Source organism: Lepus europaeus, chromosome 23 (genome assembly GCF_033115175.1).
Source record: "Lepus europaeus isolate LE1 chromosome 23, mLepTim1.pri, whole genome shotgun sequence".
Lineage (NCBI taxonomy): Eukaryota > Metazoa > Chordata > Mammalia > Lagomorpha > Leporidae > Lepus > Lepus europaeus.
In genome coordinates this window covers 15507668-15525812 of record NC_084849.1, presented here as the reverse complement: position 1 = coordinate 15525812, position 18145 = coordinate 15507668, and the positions used below count along the sequence as shown (strand labels likewise).

The window sequence follows — 18145 nt, the reverse complement described above, 5'->3', positions numbered from 1 at the left end:
CCGCGGCACAGACCCAGTGGTCTGCCCAAAGCCACAGAGGAAAGAGCCCAGGCCGCCGGCCGTGAGAGCCGCCGACAGCGCCCCGGCGACATCCCGACGCGGCGCCACACCAGGCCACCAGCGTAACCGCCGCATTCAAACCTCCGCGGCCCGCCCTGCCGGGTTTGTTCTCTTCCTTTCCCCATTGGTCGCGCGTCCAAGGGAGCAGCAATTTGATTGGCTGTCCTCCTCACTTCCTCCGTCCCTTCTTAAAGGGACTTGGGCAGGTCCTGACCGAGACGCCGATGTCTATCATAGGAGCGGGCCTGCTGATTGGCCCAGATACGGCTGAGCCCCGCCCACGCCTGGTTCAAACGCGACGGCGGGAGGCGCTGGGGTGGTGCCGAACGCAGCTTGTCGGGTCTGCTGAGCGTGAGTCTGGGCCCCACACCCCCGAATCTCCGCCACCCGGCTGTGTCAGGGCCGGGGAAGGGCCGGCTCCAGGCACCCCAGTCCCGGCTTTCCCTCCCGCAGCGCGCAGGGGCGGCGATTTCTCCCCCTGGGCGGGCAGCGCGCACCCGCCCTGCCCGGGAGCCGGCGGGCCTCGGAGGGTGGTGCCCGGGGCAGGAGGATTTGAGCCTGGTTTATTACCGGGCCGAGCGCTCTGTCTGCGTGGCCTGGCCTCCTGCCAGCGTTGCCTGCGGCGTCCGCCTGCCTTTGCTCCGCGTGGCCCTCGCTGTCTGCCCAGTGTCTTCGTCCTGGTGCCCAGCCCATCACCTCCTGCTCCCCGTTCCCACCTCTCTGGTCTCCCACAGCTGGGAGACGTCAGGTCCCGCCCCAGGACCCGTGTCCGGGCTGCTGTGCCTCTCGTCCCACTCATCAGCAACACTTGCTGTCACCTGCTTCCGCTCCTAGTTCAGAGGTCAGCTTCTCAGATCTGCTCCCTCTGCCGCGCCCTGGTTGGTCTTCCTTACCCAGACTCCACTCCCCTCGTAGCACTAATCACCTTCTCACGTGCTGTGCAGTGTGCTTGTTTTATAATTTTTTCATAGATGTATTTATTCGAAAGGCAGAGTGTCAGAGGGAGAGAGAGAGAGAGAGAGAGAGAGAGGTCTTCCATCCACTGGTTCACTCCCTAAATGGCCACAACAACCAGGACTGGGCCAGGCCAAAGTCAGGAGCCAGGAGCTCCATTCAGGTCTCCGGTGTGGCTGGCAGGGACCCAGGCCTTTGGACCATCCTCTGCTGCTTTACCAGGGAGCTCGATCGGAAGTGGAGCAGCCAGGACTCTGACATGGGATGGCTGCATAGCAGGCAGTGGCTTAATCTGCACCGCGGTTCCAGCCCTGTGCTTGCTTATTTTAGTCATTCATTCAATAACTGTTCATTCACACTGACCACGTGCCAGGCTACGGGTGTCAGCACTACGTGAGGACAAAGCCCCTGCCCTTGTGGGGTGTATATTCTAAGGGGCCGGAAGAGCAGGTAATAAGTTCGTCCGGGAGTCAGGCAGTAGATAACTGTATCATTCCTGGTGGAGTGAGTTTCACACCTGATTTTTAATTCCCACAGCCAGACTGAGCTTCCTAAAACCTAGGGGCTGGCCGGTTTTATCCTCTCCTTGATACCTAGAGGGAAAGCAGGATCTCTCAAGCCCTCTCTGCTCAAATGTCAAACACACTTGACCTTTTCCCATATCCCTTCAGCACAGGGGGGAGATGCTGAAGTTCAAGTATGGCGCGCGGCACCCACCGGACGCTGCTGCTGCTGCTGCGGAGCCCATTGCCAGCCGGGCCTCCAGGCTGCATCACTTCTTCCAGGTAACAGCTGCCCTGCCTGTGGCTCTCTGGTGTTTGTTTCTTTGGACTCCCCTTGTCGTTCACGTTGCTTTTTTTTTTTTTGACAGGCAGAGTGGATAGTGAGAGAGAGAGAGAGAGAGAAAGGTCTTCCTTTTTGCCGTTGGCTCACCCTCCAATGGCCGCTGCGGCTGGCGCATCTCGCTGATCCGAAGGCAGGAGCCAGGTGCTTCTCCTGGTCTCCCATGGGGTGCAGGGCCCAAGGACTTGGGCCATCCTGCACTGCCTTCCCAGGCCACAGCAGAGAGCTGGCCTGGAAGAGGGGCAACCGGGATAGAATCCGGTGCCCCGACCAGGACTAGAACCCCGTGTGCTGGTGCTGCAAGGCGGAGGATTAGCCTGTTAAGCCACGGCGCCGGCCTCACGTTGCTCTTATACAGGATGAAGACTAATATTGTAGTGGAAATCCTATTGGGTGTTTTTTTTTTTTTTTTTTTTTTTTAAGATTTATTAGGCAGAGTTACAGAGAGGCAGAGTCAGGGAGGGAGGGAGGCAGGGAGAGAGAGGTGTCTTCCATCCACTAGTTCACTCTCTAAACAGCTGCAACAGCCAGAGCTGCGCCCATCTGAAGCCAGGAGCCAGGAGCCTTCTCTGGGCCTCCCACACGGGTGCAGGGGCCCAAGGACTTAGGCCATCTTCTACTGCTTTCCCAGGCCATGGCAGAGAGCTGGAATGAAATGGAGCAGCCGAGACGAACTGGCACTCATGTGGGATGCTTTACCTGCTATGCTGGCCCCAGGTTTTTTTTTTTTTTTTTTTTTTAAGGGGATTTATTTGTTTATTTTGAAAGAGCTCCACACAGATAAAGAGGAAGAGACAGAGAGCTGTTCCGTCCACTGATTCACTCCCCAAATGGCTGTAACCTCCAGGGCTGGGCCAGGCTGAAGCCAGGATCTTGGAGCTTCTTCTGGATCTCCTATGTGGGTTCAGGGGCTCAAACACTTGGGCCATCTTCCACTGGTTTCCCAAGCACATTAACAGGGAGCTGGGCAGGAAGTGGAGCATCCAGGACTCGAACCAGCACCTATATGGGATGCTGGTGTTGCATGTGGCAGCTTAACCTACTATACCGAGATGCCAGCCCCCTATTGGTGTTTTATATGCCCTGACTGAATTGGAAAAAGGAGTATTGTTCAGACAGGAGTAGATACTTGCCCCTTGAAGGGAGATCTTGTCATTTCCTTTTTTCACATCTATACTAAGGTTTGTTTTTTTTTAATCCAAGAAAGAAAAACAAAGATGCTTTTTTTTTTAAGATTTACTTTTTATTTGAAAGGCAAAGTGACAGAGAGAGAGGGAGAGATCCTCCACCTGCAAATTCCTTCTCCAAATGGCTGTGTCAGCCAGGCTGGGCTAGGCCGAAGCCAGGACCCAGGAACTCCGTCCAGGCCTCCCATGTGGGTGATCGGGCCCACGTGCTTGGTCAGCCTCTGCATTAGCAGGAAGCAGGATCAGAATTGGAGCAGTTGCGGGACTCGAACTGGTGCTCATATGGAAGAGGCAGCAGCTGTGCTGGGCCGCTGCCCTTATTTGCTAATCTTCAAGTAGAGGTTGAAATACCTAATTCATGGGGGTCGTTAGGAAGATTAAGTGAGATAATCCATATGTAAAGCACTTCGCACCTTGACTGGCTCTTGGTAAGCCAGGTTTTTACTGCTAATACCAAGTATAGGATAGAATTATTTATAGTCATGATAAACTTCTGGTTACTTAGCACTAATTGTATTTAGGAAGGCATTTCTTTAGGATACCTGTATTATGATTCCTACTCATATGTTCTTGGGAACATTTACTTCAAGATATTGGAATTGGGGACGTTCCAACAGATCCGTGTGCAAACAAACGGAAAACTCGAGTTGTGCTGTGGCGCCATCCGCACCATCATTTTTTTTTTTTTTTTGACAGGCAGAATGGACAGTGAGAGAGAGAGAGACAGAGAGAAAGGTCTTCCTTTGCCGTTGGTTCACCCTCCAATGGCCGCCGTGGCCGGCATGCTGCGGCTGGTGCACCGCGCTGATCCGAAGGCAGGAGCCAGGTGTTTCTCCTGGTCTCCCATGGGGTGCAGGGCCCAAGCACTCGGGCCATCCTCCACTGCACTCCTGGGCCACAGCAGAGAGCTGGCCCGGAAGAGGGGCAGCCAGGACAGAATCCGGTGCCGCGACCAGGACTAGAACCCGGTGTGCTGGCGTTGCAGGCGGAGGATTAGCCTATTGATCCACGGCGTTGGCCCCACACCATCATTTTATGTCACAAGATATTTTTCACAAGCGAATTGTCTCTGTCTCTAACCTTAGCTGGCTGGGATGCTGCCACTTTCTAGCCCCTTTATCATTTTACTTCAAACATCTCAAACCCAGAACAAAATAACTAGGGATTTTATTAAGGGCTTATCATGTTACATAATAGCTATGGCTTCCAATGCACTGGGCTCAGAATCAGCATACTCCTAATGATCTCATTTCATCACAGAGGTGAAAACTATTCCTTTTTTGAAGATTTGTTTGTTTTTACTTGAAAGTCAGAGTTACACAGAGAGAGAAGGAGGAGCAGAGAGAGAGAGGTCTTCCACCCACTGGTTCACTCTCTAATTGGCCACACAGCTGGAGCTGCATTGATTTGAAGCCAGGAGCCAGGAGCTTCTTCTGGGTCTCCCACACAGGTGCAGGGGCCCAAGGACTTGGGCCATCCTCCACTGCTTTCCCAGGCCAAAGCAGAGAGCTGGATTGGAAGTGGAGCAGCCGGGACTTGAACCAGTGACCATATGGGATGCCGCCACTGTAGGTGGCAGCTCTACCCACTACGCCACAGCTCTGGCCCCGTGAGAACTCTTCTTATTTGCACTTTAAATAGGTGTAGGAGGACACAGGTGGAGAGGTGGGCAGGGAGTTGCCTGAGATCATGTAGCTGGTAAATGGCAGAGCCAGACTCCATCTCTGGCCCAGTTCCTAGGGTTGGCCATGCAACTCCTGGACCACTCGGCCACCTGTGTCAGAGTTTTTTCAGTGTACCTTACAGTTAAATTTTGTTATTACGGGGAGGATTGTAGGCCAGCCCCCAGTTCATGGTGTTTTAGTGATTGGTATCTCAGTCCAATTTGTGTTGCTATAACAAAATACTTGAGACTGGGTACCTTATGAAGAAGAGAGGTTTATTTACTTGTAGTTGTGGAGTTCCAGAGCATGGCGCTGGCAACTGCTGGGCTCCGGTGAGGGCCTCCTGATGGTAGGAAGGGCTTACAGAAGAGATGTTACAGCAAGACAGGAGGCAAGAGACCCGAGAGGCCAGGCTTTCTTTCTTTCTTTTTTTAGGATTTATTGAATTTATTTGAAAGGCAGAGTTACAGAGAGAGAGGGAAAGACAGAGAGAGAGAATTTTCCATTCACCGGTTTACTCCTCAAGTGGCTGCAGTGACCAGAGCTGAATCAAACCGAAGCTAAGAGCTAGGAGCTTTTTCCAGGTCTCCCACGTAGGTGAAGGACTTGGGCCATCTTCTGCTGCTTTCCCAGGCACATTATTAGCAGGGAGCTGGATTGGAAGTGGAGCAGCTGGGACTCAAACTGGCGCCCATATGGGATGCTGGTGCTGCAGGCTGCAGCTTTTTTTTTTTTCTTTCTTTTTTTAAAGATTCATTTATTTTGAAAGTCAGAGTTACACACATAGAGAAGGAGGGGCAGAGAGAGAGGCAGAGAGGGGGGTGGTGATGGGGGGGAGGTCTTCCATCTGCTGGTTCACTCCTTAGATGACAGCAATGGTCGGAGCTGCACCAATCCAAAGCCAGGAGCCAGGAGCTTCTTCTGGGTCTCCCACGCGGGTGCAGGGGCCCAAGCACTTGGGCCATCTTCCACTGCTTTCCCAGGCCATAGCAGAGAGCAGGATTGGAAGTGGAGCAGCCAGGACTCGAACCAACACCCATATGGTATACCAGCACTGCAGGTGGTGGCTTTACCCACTACACCACAGTGCTGGCCCCAATAACAACATTATCTCTTGAGTAAAACATTAATCCCTCTTAAAGACCTAATTATATTCCACTAGGCCCTACCCCTTAAAGATTACTCCACCTCAGCATTGCCATACTTTAGACCAAGTCTATAGCACTTGAAACCTTGAGGGCAAACCACTTCCAAACTGTAGTAATAACATGCACTTCTGTCCCTAGAAAAGCTATCACTGGGTGTTTAGTATACACCAAACACTTGCCTTGTGTGGCCAGGTGAGGATACTGTTCTCCCAACAGTGCTATTTTGCTGAAGTTTAGATACAGTAGCAATTTTGTTTTCCATCCTGATAAGTATTTCACTGGGTCTCAGTTTGTCTTTGTCCTTTTGATTCAACAGTAGTTCCCGGTGTATGCTAGGTTAGTGGTTGGCAGACTTCCAGAGCCAGCAAAATTATAAATTGGGGAGGGCTTTGTCACATAGCGGGTTAATCTGCCGCTTGAGACACTGGCATCCCACATCAGAGCACCGGTTCAAGTACTGGCTGCTCTGCTTCTTCCAGTGCAGCTGCTAATGCACTTGGGAAAGCAGCAGAAGATGGATCAAGTCCCTGTGACCCATGTGGGAGACCCAGAAGGAGCTCCTGGCTCCCGGCTTCCGGCTGGCCCAGCCCTGGCTGTCGCAGTCATTTGAGGAGTGAACTAGTACTTGGCAGATCTCTTTCTCTGTATCACTCTGGCTTTCAAATAAATAAATACTTTAATCTTTGACCAAAGTTTCACAAATTGCTGGGCACACATAGATTTGTCACTTTATATTTTGCCCAATAAAGATAGAAAAGTAATAAAAAAGAAAAATCTATTCTGCCCTTTTATTTGATAAAGAAAGGACATTTTAGGCACACCAAGAGAGGAAGAACATCCTCTCAGCATAAAGGACCGTTTTAAAATTTAAATACATTTGGCTTTATAAAATAGATATGGTGTGGTGTTCATTTTTTTCTCATTTTACTGCAGGCTGTTGAAAACTTTGTTAAGAATCAGTGCTATATTTGGAAACTCCTGCTGTAGCTGATCTAAACTCATTGAAGAAGAGAAGAAACCAAGCATCTTATTTTTCTGAGTCAGTGGCAACTATTACCAAAGTGACAGGGTGACCTGTGACGCTGTGCTTGGAAAACCCACTGAAGTTTCAGTCTTTGTGGGAACTGAATGATAAAAAAGATTCTAAGATATAATCTGGAGAATTCTATCTTTTTTTAAAAGACTTAATTTATTTGAAAGGCAGAGTCTCAGAGAGTGGGGGAGAGAAAGATCTTCCATCTGCTGGTTCACTCCCCAGATGGCTGCAGTAGCCAGACCTGAGCCATGCTGAAGTGGGTGCAGGGACCCAAGCACTTGGAGCATCTTCCTTCATCTTCCCAGGCCATTAGCAGAAGGCTGGATAAGAAGCTGAGCAGCTGAATTCGAACAGGCACTGTGCTATGGGAGGCTGTCAGTGCAGGTGGCTTAACTGCTGGGCCACAATGTGGGCCCCTGATGGGGGGAATTCTGATTCAGTCGGTAGGAAAGCGGACCAGAGAATCTGTGTGTGTGTGTGTGTGTGTGTGAAGTTCTCCACATGTAACCAGTCTGCTTATGTTATCCAGTGTTGGGTTAACAAACCACTCAGAAAGCAGTAATGATTTGTTTTTTCCCAGGATTCTGTGGGTTGGCTGGACTCACCTAGGTGTTCTAACGCCTCACCCTGTGGCGTCAGTGGGGTCACTCCGGGGCCACACTTAGCTGTGATTGTGTTTGGGACTGGAATCTCCAGAAGCCCACCGCTGCCTGTGGCCCTCAGTCTTCCTCCTTGTGGCCTCTCTGCTCCAGCGGGTCTCTCATCACTCAGTGTTCTTAGCCCAGAGCTTGTGATTTTTTTGTAGATAATAGATATTTTGGGCCGGCGCCGTGGCTCAATAGGCTAATCCTCCACCTGTGGTGCCGGCACACCTGGTTCTAGTCCTGGTCGGGGCGCCGGATTCTGTCCCGGTTGCCCCTCTTCCAGGCCAGCTCTCTGCTGTGGCCCGGGAAGGCAGTGGAGGATGGCCCAAGTGCTTGGGCCCTGTACCCGCATGGGAGACCAGGAGAAGCACCTGGCTCCTGGCTTTGGATCAGCGCGATGCGCTGGCTGCAGCGCGCCGGCCATGGCGGCCATTGGAGGGTGAACCAACGGCAAAGGAAGACCTTTCTCTCTGTCTCTCTCTCTCTCTCTCTCTCTCACTGTCCACTCTGCCTGTCAAAAAACAAAACAAAACAAAAAAATAAATGTTTTGGCTTTTCTGGATCATGTAGTTCTGCTTGCCACTACTCAACTCTGCCGTTGGCGCACAAAAGCAGCCTTAGACAATGTGTAAATGAATGGGTGCAGCTGTATTCCAATAAAACTTTATTTATAAAGACAAATGCCCAGCTGGATTTGGCCCATGGGCTATAGTTTTCTGACCCCTGGTCTAGCTGAAGCTTCTTTCAGATTCCCAGAAAAGCCAAAGCAGATGGGGCCAGGCTTCCTAAGGGCTCTGCCCTGACCTGGCACAGGGTCACTTTGGTGACATTCTGATGGCTGACACAGGTATCAGCACACATTCAAGGGGAGGAGACAGCTCCAGAACGGCGGAAGTGCTGCAGCCGTGTTTGCTGAGGGACCGTGCTGCAGTCCGTGGCCCCTCCCATGGAGTTCTGACTCCAGACCCGGGGCTGCAGGTGCATGTTGTCAGGGGCCCCACAGACACGTGAGCCAGGTAGGAGCCTGGGAGTCAGGTCTGCTGTGAGCTCTGGGACACATCTGCTGCCGTGAACGGAGCCGTGCCCAGCGTCGCCAGGCAGCCACGGGGACAGCGCTGTTGGGGACGGTGCTGTTAGAGCCACTGCTGTGGTGAGGGAAGCCAGACATTTCATTTTCATTTTTTTTTTATTTTGGTGAAATCTCCTGATTTTTAAATATTGGCAGATAATTCAAATTATTTAAAACACTACAGGCCAAACAAAACATGTCTGTGGGCTAGACACAGTCTGCCAGTTTGTAACTGTGGCTCCAAATCGTGAATAAATTTGGCTTGATGATAGTCACTCCATCCACACTGTTTTAGATGCTCCCAACGAATTCAAGAAACTGAAGTGATATCAACAAGCCTGTGGTCACACCCAAAAGAAGTGACCATCATTGTTTTGCAGTGTGGACATGGGGTAACGTGTCAGACCCAAGGGTCTGAGGAAACAGTACACGAACCTCAGACCATCAAGAATGAAGGGCATTGTCTTACTAATGGGCTGTTGTGGAGTTTGCTTCCCAAGCACTGGAGGCAGAAACCCGTGCTAATGGCAGTGATCGATGTTGCCACGGAATTGTGCTGTGAGGGTGTCGTGATCAGTGAGCGAGTTGGTGGCTTGTAATTTACGCTGCGTGGATGTTATTGATCAAAGCTTTTCGTTATTGACAGTGCCTCCATCTGCTGCTTGCTGTTTTTAGGGGAAGCCACCCTTCATGACTCAGCAGCAGATGTCTCCTCTTTCCCGAGAAGGGATATTGGATGCCCTCTTTGTTCTCTTTGAAGAATGCAGTCAGCCTGCTCTCATGAAAATTAAGCACGTGAGCAACTTCGTCCGGAAGTGTAAGTTCGGGGAACTTTTTCTCGGACACTGTTCTGGGAGAGAAAACGAGAAGGATGGGAAAGGCGGAGTGGGTTAGTGGCGGTGGTAGAGGGTAAGGACACTGGTCTAAACGAGGCAGACCAGGTTCTTGTCCAAATTTAGGTTGCATCTGCTGTAGCTTAGAGACCAAGGCTTCTTGGTTGCAAGCGACAGAAACTCAGTTTGAAGAATGAATGTATTTGGTCATGAAACTGAGAAGTCCAGGAACGTCTGGTCCCAGGAACACACGGATCCTCCGACTCCATCCTTACACTCACCCAGGGCAGGCTTATCTTTAGGTACGGTCAGCACAGTGCTTAGGGACCCCACAATATTTAATTGTAATGAATATAACTTGTTTTTAATTAGCTTCATTTAGTTTTGAACTCATGAGAAAAATGTATAAAACAATAATGTGTAATTCTGAATTATAGCTGTCTTGATAATGTTAAGTGTAACATTAAGCATAATTTTTGATTTTTTTTTAAATGGGGGAAGGAGTTAACGAAGGGAAGAGCATCTAGGGCTATGGGAGTTTCAAGCTGGCCCTGCCCTCGTGATGGTTCTGGTTTTGCTTGCCTCCCACGTGGCTCTTTCCACTCACACGCACGTTTCCCAGCCAGTGGTGGCCCCTGGAGAAGCCCGAGAATGTCTGGGGACATTTTCAGTCGTCATACAAGCATGGGAAACGGCTGCTGATGTCTGAAGGGTGAGACCAGAGAGGCCGCTAAACATCTTACAATGCACAGCATAGGCCTCCACACATAGAATCATCTGGGCCAAAGATAGACACTGGGCAGACGGGGTATGTCCATGCCCAACATGACCTTGCTGTGTAGCCTGCCCCAACCCCAGCTTAAATGGCTTAGAGCAGTAGTCCTGGTGTTACCTCCCATGTGTGTGAGGGCTGGCTGGACTCCTCTGCTGTGTGAGACCTTGACCGAGGCTGGAGTCCTCTGGGGCTCCCCTGGCTGGGGTGCCTGAAGTCATAGGTTTCTCAGTGTCCAGTGCTGTGTCTGGAAGGCTGGGAGTGGGGTGACGGCCTCTCTGTCCCCCTTCATGAGGCCTCAGGACCTTTTCCTCCCCACCTGGCTTCTCGGTGTGGCCTCTGTGCCTCCAGGGTCAGGGAGCTTTGGCCTGTGATGCCTGGTTTATAAAGTTTTCCTGGCACGCAGCCACGCCTATTTGTTTACGCATCACCCATGGCTGCTGTCACACTGCAGCAGTGTCTGGGTAGTTGTCACTGAGATCATATGGCCCACAGAGCCTAAAATATTTACCATCTGGCCCTTTAAGACAGGGCTTGGGGACCCCTGATTTACCTGGTCTCTCTGGCAGGGGAGCCAGACTTCCTATGTTGCAGCTCAGGGTTCTAAAACCAGAAGGAGCCATTCCAGCTTAGGGCTTCATCCTAGAAGGGACACAGGGTCTCTTTAGCTCTGTTCCGTTGTTGGAAGCAAGTCATGGTGTCTCCCCACCCTGGCCATGCCCAGGTTCCATGTGAGGGAATTGCACAGCGGGTGGATCCCAAGGGCTGTGCTTCGCGGGGTACCGCTTTCTGAGACTGGCCCGTATCTGCTGCCCAGCATTTGTCTCCCCATATCTGGAGTACACAGTCCCAAGGAAGATTCCGATTGGCTCTGCTTTGGGTCGTTTGACTATCGGGAGATTGAGGATTGTAATTGATTGGTCTCATCTGAGCCCCCAAAGGGTTGGGGCACTGTGATGATTAGGCCTTCCTGGTACAAGTGTGTGTGCAGTTCCCAAAGGAGCTGGGGATGTCCAGGAAGCAAAATCAGCAAATCTGCCCTATAGTGGCCTCTGAGAGGGAGAGAGAGAGAGAGGGAGAGAGCCCAACTGCTGCTTCACTCTCCAAATGCCTGCAATGGCCAGGGTTGAGTCAGGCTGAGGTCAGGGGCTGGGAACTCAATCCGTGTCTCCTAATCCAGGTCCCCTGTGCGGGTGGAGGGGTCCCAGCCACTTGAGTCGTTACCTGCTGCTTCTCAGGGTCTACATTAGTAGGAAGCTGAAACTGTAGTGGAGCTGGGACTCAAACTCAGGCATTCCGATACGGCTATGTGGGCAGCTCTATCAGTGGCTTAACTGCTAGACCAAACACCCAGCCACTGACCTTCAGTGTTTTCTATATACCCTGACCGTTTGCAGTGAGGAGAATGGATGTCTAATAAGGCCGTGTGGGAACTGAGTGAGTTAAAGCACAGGTGAGGCTTATCCTGTTGCCTGGCGCAAAGCACTCAGAACGTGTTACCTAATAATGATAACTGTAAGTCTCAACCACTTTTAATGCATTGTGGGCCTTTACCATGTACTTGGGTATTTGTTTGAATAAGCCCTCACCTTGTCTCATTGAATATTTAAATTCTCAAGTGGGGAGCGAGAAGGGAAGGAGATTACGTGACAAGACTGGTTTCCTGAGCCCGCCTCAGGCCCCTTCATTAGCCTTGAAGCTGCCCTCGGCCTACTTAACAGCAGTCAGTCATTGGAATCGTTCAGTAATCAGGGGCTAGGTTTAGTGGATGTAGATTTTTTCCTAATAGGCTGTCTTGCAGGGAACTGTTTCAAATATCTGAAGAGGCTTCCTGGGGAGCACTGTTAAGAGGCCATGATTGAAAAGGAGTGATTGCATTAGTATGGACTCTTTTTGTTGTTGTTGTTTCTGGTTGGGAATGTAGGCTTTGCTTTTCTGGTGCTGCAGAGCCCATCAGATGCTACTAGCCCAAGTTTCTAGAGTCTCCCTGTAGGGATGGCAATTTTCTTTGGGGACCATTGGAGGAAATGGAGCAAGATGTGTAGCTCTGATTTGGTGCCTCCAGTAAAAATGCCCCTAACCTGGGGTTCAGTGGGGCAAGGATTTTTTCCTTTTTTTCAAGATTGATTTTATTTATTTGAAAGTCAGAGTTACAAAGGGAGAGAGGAGAGGCAGAGAGAGAGAGAGAGAGAGAAGTCTTCCATCCGGCAGTTCACTCCCCAGTTGTCTGCAATGGCTGGAGCTGTGCTGATCCGAAGCCAGGAGCTAGGTCTTCCACACGGGTGCAGGGGCCCAAGAAGTTGGGCCATCTTCTGCTGCTTTTCCAGGTCACAGCAGAGAGCTGGATGGGAAGTGGAACAGCCGGAACTCGAACCGGTGCCTATATGGGATGCTGGCACTGCAGGCCAGGGTGTTAACCTGCTGCACCACCTTGCTGGCCTCAGATTTTGTCTGTCTTAAGCAAGCTATTATCACCAGTGTCTGGAAAATTTTAGGCACTTAATAAATATTTGTTGAATGAACATATTGCCACATAAACAAAAATAAGTGGTAACCACTACGCACAGTATTATGTAATTTGTGTAGAAAATAGGTGTGGCATTAAAATATGCACGGAAAAGCATTGCTAGTCATTGAAGCTGGCCTGTTCTTGGAGATTTGGCAGCAGCTGAAGTCCTGCCATCTTTCCATTATATTTACTGTATGCAAAATCTTCTGTATGTTCACAGCTTTTATACTTAATGGGCAAATGATGACCTTTGAGAATTTTTGAAACCATTTCTAATTACAAATGTCAGATAAAGGTAAACATAAAACACTGAAGAAGATAATATTTGAAAAATTTATTTATTTTACTTGAAAGGCACAGTTACAGAGAGAGAAAGATCTTTCATCCACTGGCACACTCCCCACACCGTAACAATCTGGGCTGGGCCAGACCAAAGCCAGGAGACTGGAACTCTGTCTGTCTGTGTCTTCTACCTGGTGGCAGGGGCCCAAGTACTTGGCCCATCCTCTGTTGTTTTACCAGGTGTATTAGCAGGGAGCTGGATTGGAAGTGGAGCAGCTGGGACTCGAACTGGTGCTTGTATGGGGTGTCAGTGTCACAGGTGGTGGCTTAGCTCGCTTCACGACAACGCCAGTCCCTGGCACTGATCCCACTCATGAAAGTAGAGCCCTCATGGCTTAATCATGTCCCCAGGGGCCCCCTGAGCGCCCCCGCCCCCAATACTGTCACACTAGGTATTAAGTTTCAACATATGTGTTTTAGGGACATAAGCGTTCAGACCACAGCACATCACATTCACAGGATTGAGCAGAAAGTCCCCCAGAAGCGCACCTGACTTAGGTAACCACTGTCCATCGTTTGGTGCACAGCATTCTAATTTTTTTTCTGCACTTTGAAAATACTGACTATGGAAAACTTCCAAACGTACCCACTGGCAAGGATAATAGTGTGATGATTCTCTGTGCACCGATCTCCTCACTGCAGCAGCTTCTGCCTGCTCTGCCATCACTCTTGTTTACTTTTACACAAAAATAGGTCACACGTGTATAATGGTTGGCGCTAGTCGTGCTCACTTAGCGGTGTACTGACGGAACAGATGTGTAGTGGACACTTTCCCTATGTGCTGGTTTCCACTGGAGGTACTGTGTTATAGCAGTGATCAAAACCGACCAAAATCCTTGCCCATAAATAATACGAGGGGTCTTTGGAAGCCAGAGCTGCACTGATCCAAAACCAGGAGCCAGAAGCTTCTTCCGGGTCTCCCATGTGGGTGCAGGGGCCCAAGGACTTGGGCCATCTTTTACTGCTTTCCCAGGCCATAGCAGAGATTGGAAGTGGAGCAGCTGGGACTTGAACTGGCGCCCATATAGGATGCTGGCACTGCAGGCGGTGGTTTTATCCCCTGTGCCACAGCGCTGGACCCTGGGTTATTTCTGATTGTTTTTCTGTTATGACTGTTTTCATTATAAGCTTATTTTTCTCTTAAATATGTTTTTGGAAGTATTTATTTTTATTTATTTGAAAAGCAAAGGCATAGATAGATAGATAGATAGAGAGATATCTTCCACCCACTGGTTTACTTCCCAGATGCCTGCAATAGCCAGGGCTGGGCTAGACTGAAGGCAGGGGCCCAGAACTCCATCCAGGTCTCCCATATGAATACTTGAGCCATCACCTCTTGCCTCCCAGGATTTGCATGAGCAGGGAGCTGGAAATGGAAGTGGAGCTGTGACTTGAACCCAGGTACTCCAATATGGCACGCGAGCTTCCCAAGCTGCATCTTAACTCCTGTGCCAAACGCCCACTCCTATATTTTTTTCAGCACAGGTGTGAGGGTGACTGTGAAGGATGGGTTCCTGGAGGCTGAGATATTGGATCACTGAGGTTCAAGATAGACTCAGCTGTGGTGGCTTCTGCCTCCTTGACAGCATTTTCATTATAGAGCTTTGGGTCCTTATCTCCACCTCAATGTTCAGTACCCACTGAACCCTTAAACACTGCAACTGAAAGTGCTTGAGGGTGAAGGGTGACACGGCTTTGGGGTCACAGAGGCAGCTGATAGGGAAGGGAGTTGTGAAGGATTTTTTTTTTTTTCATAGTCACAGGTTTGAGTTTAGTATCTCACCTGTTCACCTTAATAATCCAAAAGCTTTTGGATGGGAAAAAGAAAAAAAGGAGATTTGAAATGGTATCTTAAAATTCTGAGCGAGTGCTGTGGTGATTTTGCCTGCAAAGCAGTTTGTCTGCTCGTGTGATGGAGATGCCTGGTCCTCTCCAGCGACAGATCCAAAGTTATTAAGTTGGACGATGCCGTAAGCAACTTCGGGCCAAGGTCTGGTAGAGAATTAAGACAGATTGGCCTTGTGCGTGGACAGTGATGAAATCAGGCCTCAACCCAGAAAGTTGCAAGCCAGCGTTATTTGGCAAATGATAATTCAAAACTCAAATACTTGAACTGAACGAAGCTGGAAGAGGACGGGAAAGGAAGACAGGGCTTGGCACAGGGTTTGACAGCAAGAGCAAAGTGCCATGTGCCTTTCAGCTTTGTGTCTGCATGTGGTTTCTGCGTGGGCGCTCCAGACGTATTTTTTTCCAGTGGTCACGGTGGACTCAGTGAACACAGTGATGTCGTCTTTGGGATGACTGGCTGAAGTGAGAGATGTGTTATGGGGTGGAGGGCTGGGGAAGACCCTCTCTCTGAGAGAATTGGACCTCACCCTTGCAGCAAGGAAAGAGGATGGGTAATGACAATTGAAACCGCCTTGGCGAACTCATCAAAATGCCATTCATCGACTCGGTATGAGATGGCTTTTCCGTTTGCCGGACTCGGTGCCTCTCATTGTGTGGACGACTTGAGCAGAGTGTGGCTCTGGTATGTACGGTCTTGATATTCCCAGGAGATCGGTTCCAGGACCCTCCTTGGATATCCAAGTCTGGGAATGCTCAGGTCCCTCATATAAAATGGTATAGTTTGTTTTATAACCTATGCATTCTCGCCCATGAGTATACTTTAGCTGACTTACTCTGCTTAATTCAGTGCCCACATTTACCCATCACTTCATTTGTACAGGTTCAGTGAAGTGTTTGGTATGCTACAAATTCATGTTCTGCTTTTTGGAACTTTCTGGAATTTTTTTTTCCTCAACTATTTTCCATCTGCAGTTGGTTGAATCTGGAGGTGCTGAACCCGTGGATGTGGAACCCATCAATACAATGGGCTGACTCCACCCACTGAAATGGTCATCCCTTCTAATGCCCAGTGGACTTCACTGTCTGTGTGGGATTTCAAGACAGCCTCTTGGTCTTCAACATGGCCAAGATTACGCAGGATAATTTTAATCATAGGTGTCCCTTGCCTTCCTTTGGTATGGATATGATGCAGTTCCCCCTTAATGTGCAGGATTAAATTTTCAGGTCAGTCACTGCTGCTCCCCTCCCTTCTTGCAAGTCAGTGAATTGATGTCCAGTGATGTCTCAACTTAGTGTATTTAGAGTGTTATCAAATGTCTGAGGGTACTGAAAGAAGTTCATGGGCAAATGGAATTGACATGGACAGGTAGGTAGATAGTAAATGAGGAGAAGATGAGGACCCGGCAGCACCTCCAATATGCTTGCAGTCAAGCCCCACCCTCTTCCGTGTGGGGGGCTGGATGCGTCCATCATAATACAGGCTCAGCACACCCATTCCCCACCATGCCCCTGAGCCTCACTTGGCCTCATGCACGAGATGACCACGTGTGTGCGTGTGCTCCAGCCACACAGGGAGACACCATGACGCTTCTGAGAGTTCCAAAAATGGGACATGGAAGTGAGCAGTACTGAAGCCCCACCCAAACTGCCTCTTTGAACATTCTATTGGGCCCCGCCCCCTATCCTGTACAAAGGATGATGCCGGCTTTGGTGGGGGCAGTAGCCCCACCTTCCTCATAAAGAGAGGTTGGCCACACCATGCATGTTCCTTCCAAGAAATCTTCCTTCCATCTCCCCTTATCTGCTTCTCCCCTTGGATTCTTTTTTTGTGTGGAGACAAGAACTTGGAACAGCAGGGGGCCAAGTTGCCCACAGCATAATGAAAAAAAAAATCATGGACATTTCCACGAACTTTTTGAAAACCTCTAATTTATTGGATTCCAAATCTGCCATCCATTTAGTCTGTGTTTTGTACTTTGAGGATCTTTGAGAAATTGGATTTGGAAAAGAAGATCCAAGGAAAAGAAAAAGACAATGACAAACCCAATCCTGCAGAATAAATATCAGGGCTGCATTTGGTTCTTTGGGCTAAATCCCCCCAGCCCTGTGTTTTAAGCGTTGTTGCACGTTAGGTAGGGAAAGACCTTGTCATTACTGACACAATCCAAGGGATATAAAACATGGGCTGGTGGGATAACACTGAACAGAGTGCGTGCAGTTAGAATGGAATGATCTGGAAGCCAGTTCCAAGCTGATTGAAATGGGAACTGTGTTGCTTTATGTCATGTTACAAACCAGTCCAAATGCTGATGAGCCTGTTTGACCACACACACTGCCCAGCAGCCTTCAGAGGGCAGGAAGAAAAGCGTGGTTTTTATCCTGCCTCCTATTTCCTAGTCTACACGATGCGAATCAGAGCTGCCATGGAAACTGTACTTTGGAATTTCTGGAGCCCTTAATTTTAACTTAACATATAAAAACACTTTTGTGCAGATTTTATAATTATTCATGATGGATGAGAAACTGACTAAATGTCTTTTGACAGCGAGGGGAGACATAAGAACACATTTTTCTTCCCTTCTGGTTTTCACAAAGATGCATATACCTGGAGCGCCTTGTTTACCTGCGACTAACCCTTCCATCTCCTGCAGACTCCGACACCATCGCTGAGTTACAGGAGCTCCAGCCTTCGGTGAGAGACTTTGAAGTCAGAAGTCTTGTAGGTTGTGGGCACTTTGCTGAAGTGCAGGTGGTGAGAGAGAGAGCAACCGGGGACATCTATGCCATGAAAGTCATGAAGAAGAAGGCCTTGCTGGCCCAGGAACAGGTAGGAGCATGTTCACATCTCGCCCTCCCCTTTCTGTTCCAGAATGTTCACTGCAGAGCCAACAGGGTTTCCTCTGTGCCTCTGGTTAATTATTGCTGCGTGAAAGGTCTCTCGTGTTCTGAGCTCTGCTCCTTGAGTCCATGTTGGCTAATTTTGAAGGCTCACCAAATTCCCCTTTATTATTATTTTTTAAATCATGATTCTACAGTTGTATTTTATTTCAGAATCAAGTTGGCCTTTTAACTAATGAATTGGAGATATCTTTCATGGCCATCAGCTGGGGACCCAGGGATGTGCGTATTGTGGGGCGAATCGGGTAGCAATTGCCTTTTAGATGTTTATGTCGTGGGCATGTCTATCTGATTTTAAAACAGGCCATTGAAAGAGTTAAAGAAAATTGCTTGTTATG

At 49.4% G+C, this 18145-nt stretch overlaps 1 protein-coding gene across 9 annotated transcripts in view; it reads left to right on the top strand.

The window, feature by feature from the left end:
- The first annotated feature begins 368 nt into the window (after positions 1-368).
- Positions 369-18145, top strand: part of CIT (citron rho-interacting serine/threonine kinase) — a 177282-nt gene continuing 159505 nt past the window's right edge. For 3 of the 9 annotated variants that reach the window (XM_062181910.1, XM_062181906.1, XM_062181902.1), the window contains exons 1-4: positions 662-901; positions 1686-1799; positions 9281-9422; positions 17561-17736. In XM_062181910.1, coding sequence (XP_062037894.1) covers positions 1698-1799; positions 9281-9422; positions 17561-17736 — 420 coding nt within the window. In that variant the 5' untranslated portion in view covers positions 662-901; positions 1686-1697. Of the gene's footprint in view, positions 412-661; positions 902-1685; positions 1800-9280; positions 9423-17560; positions 17737-18145 lie in introns of those variants that run through there. The other 6 variants (XM_062181909.1, XM_062181908.1, XM_062181907.1 and 3 more) reach the window with 4 other exon arrangements.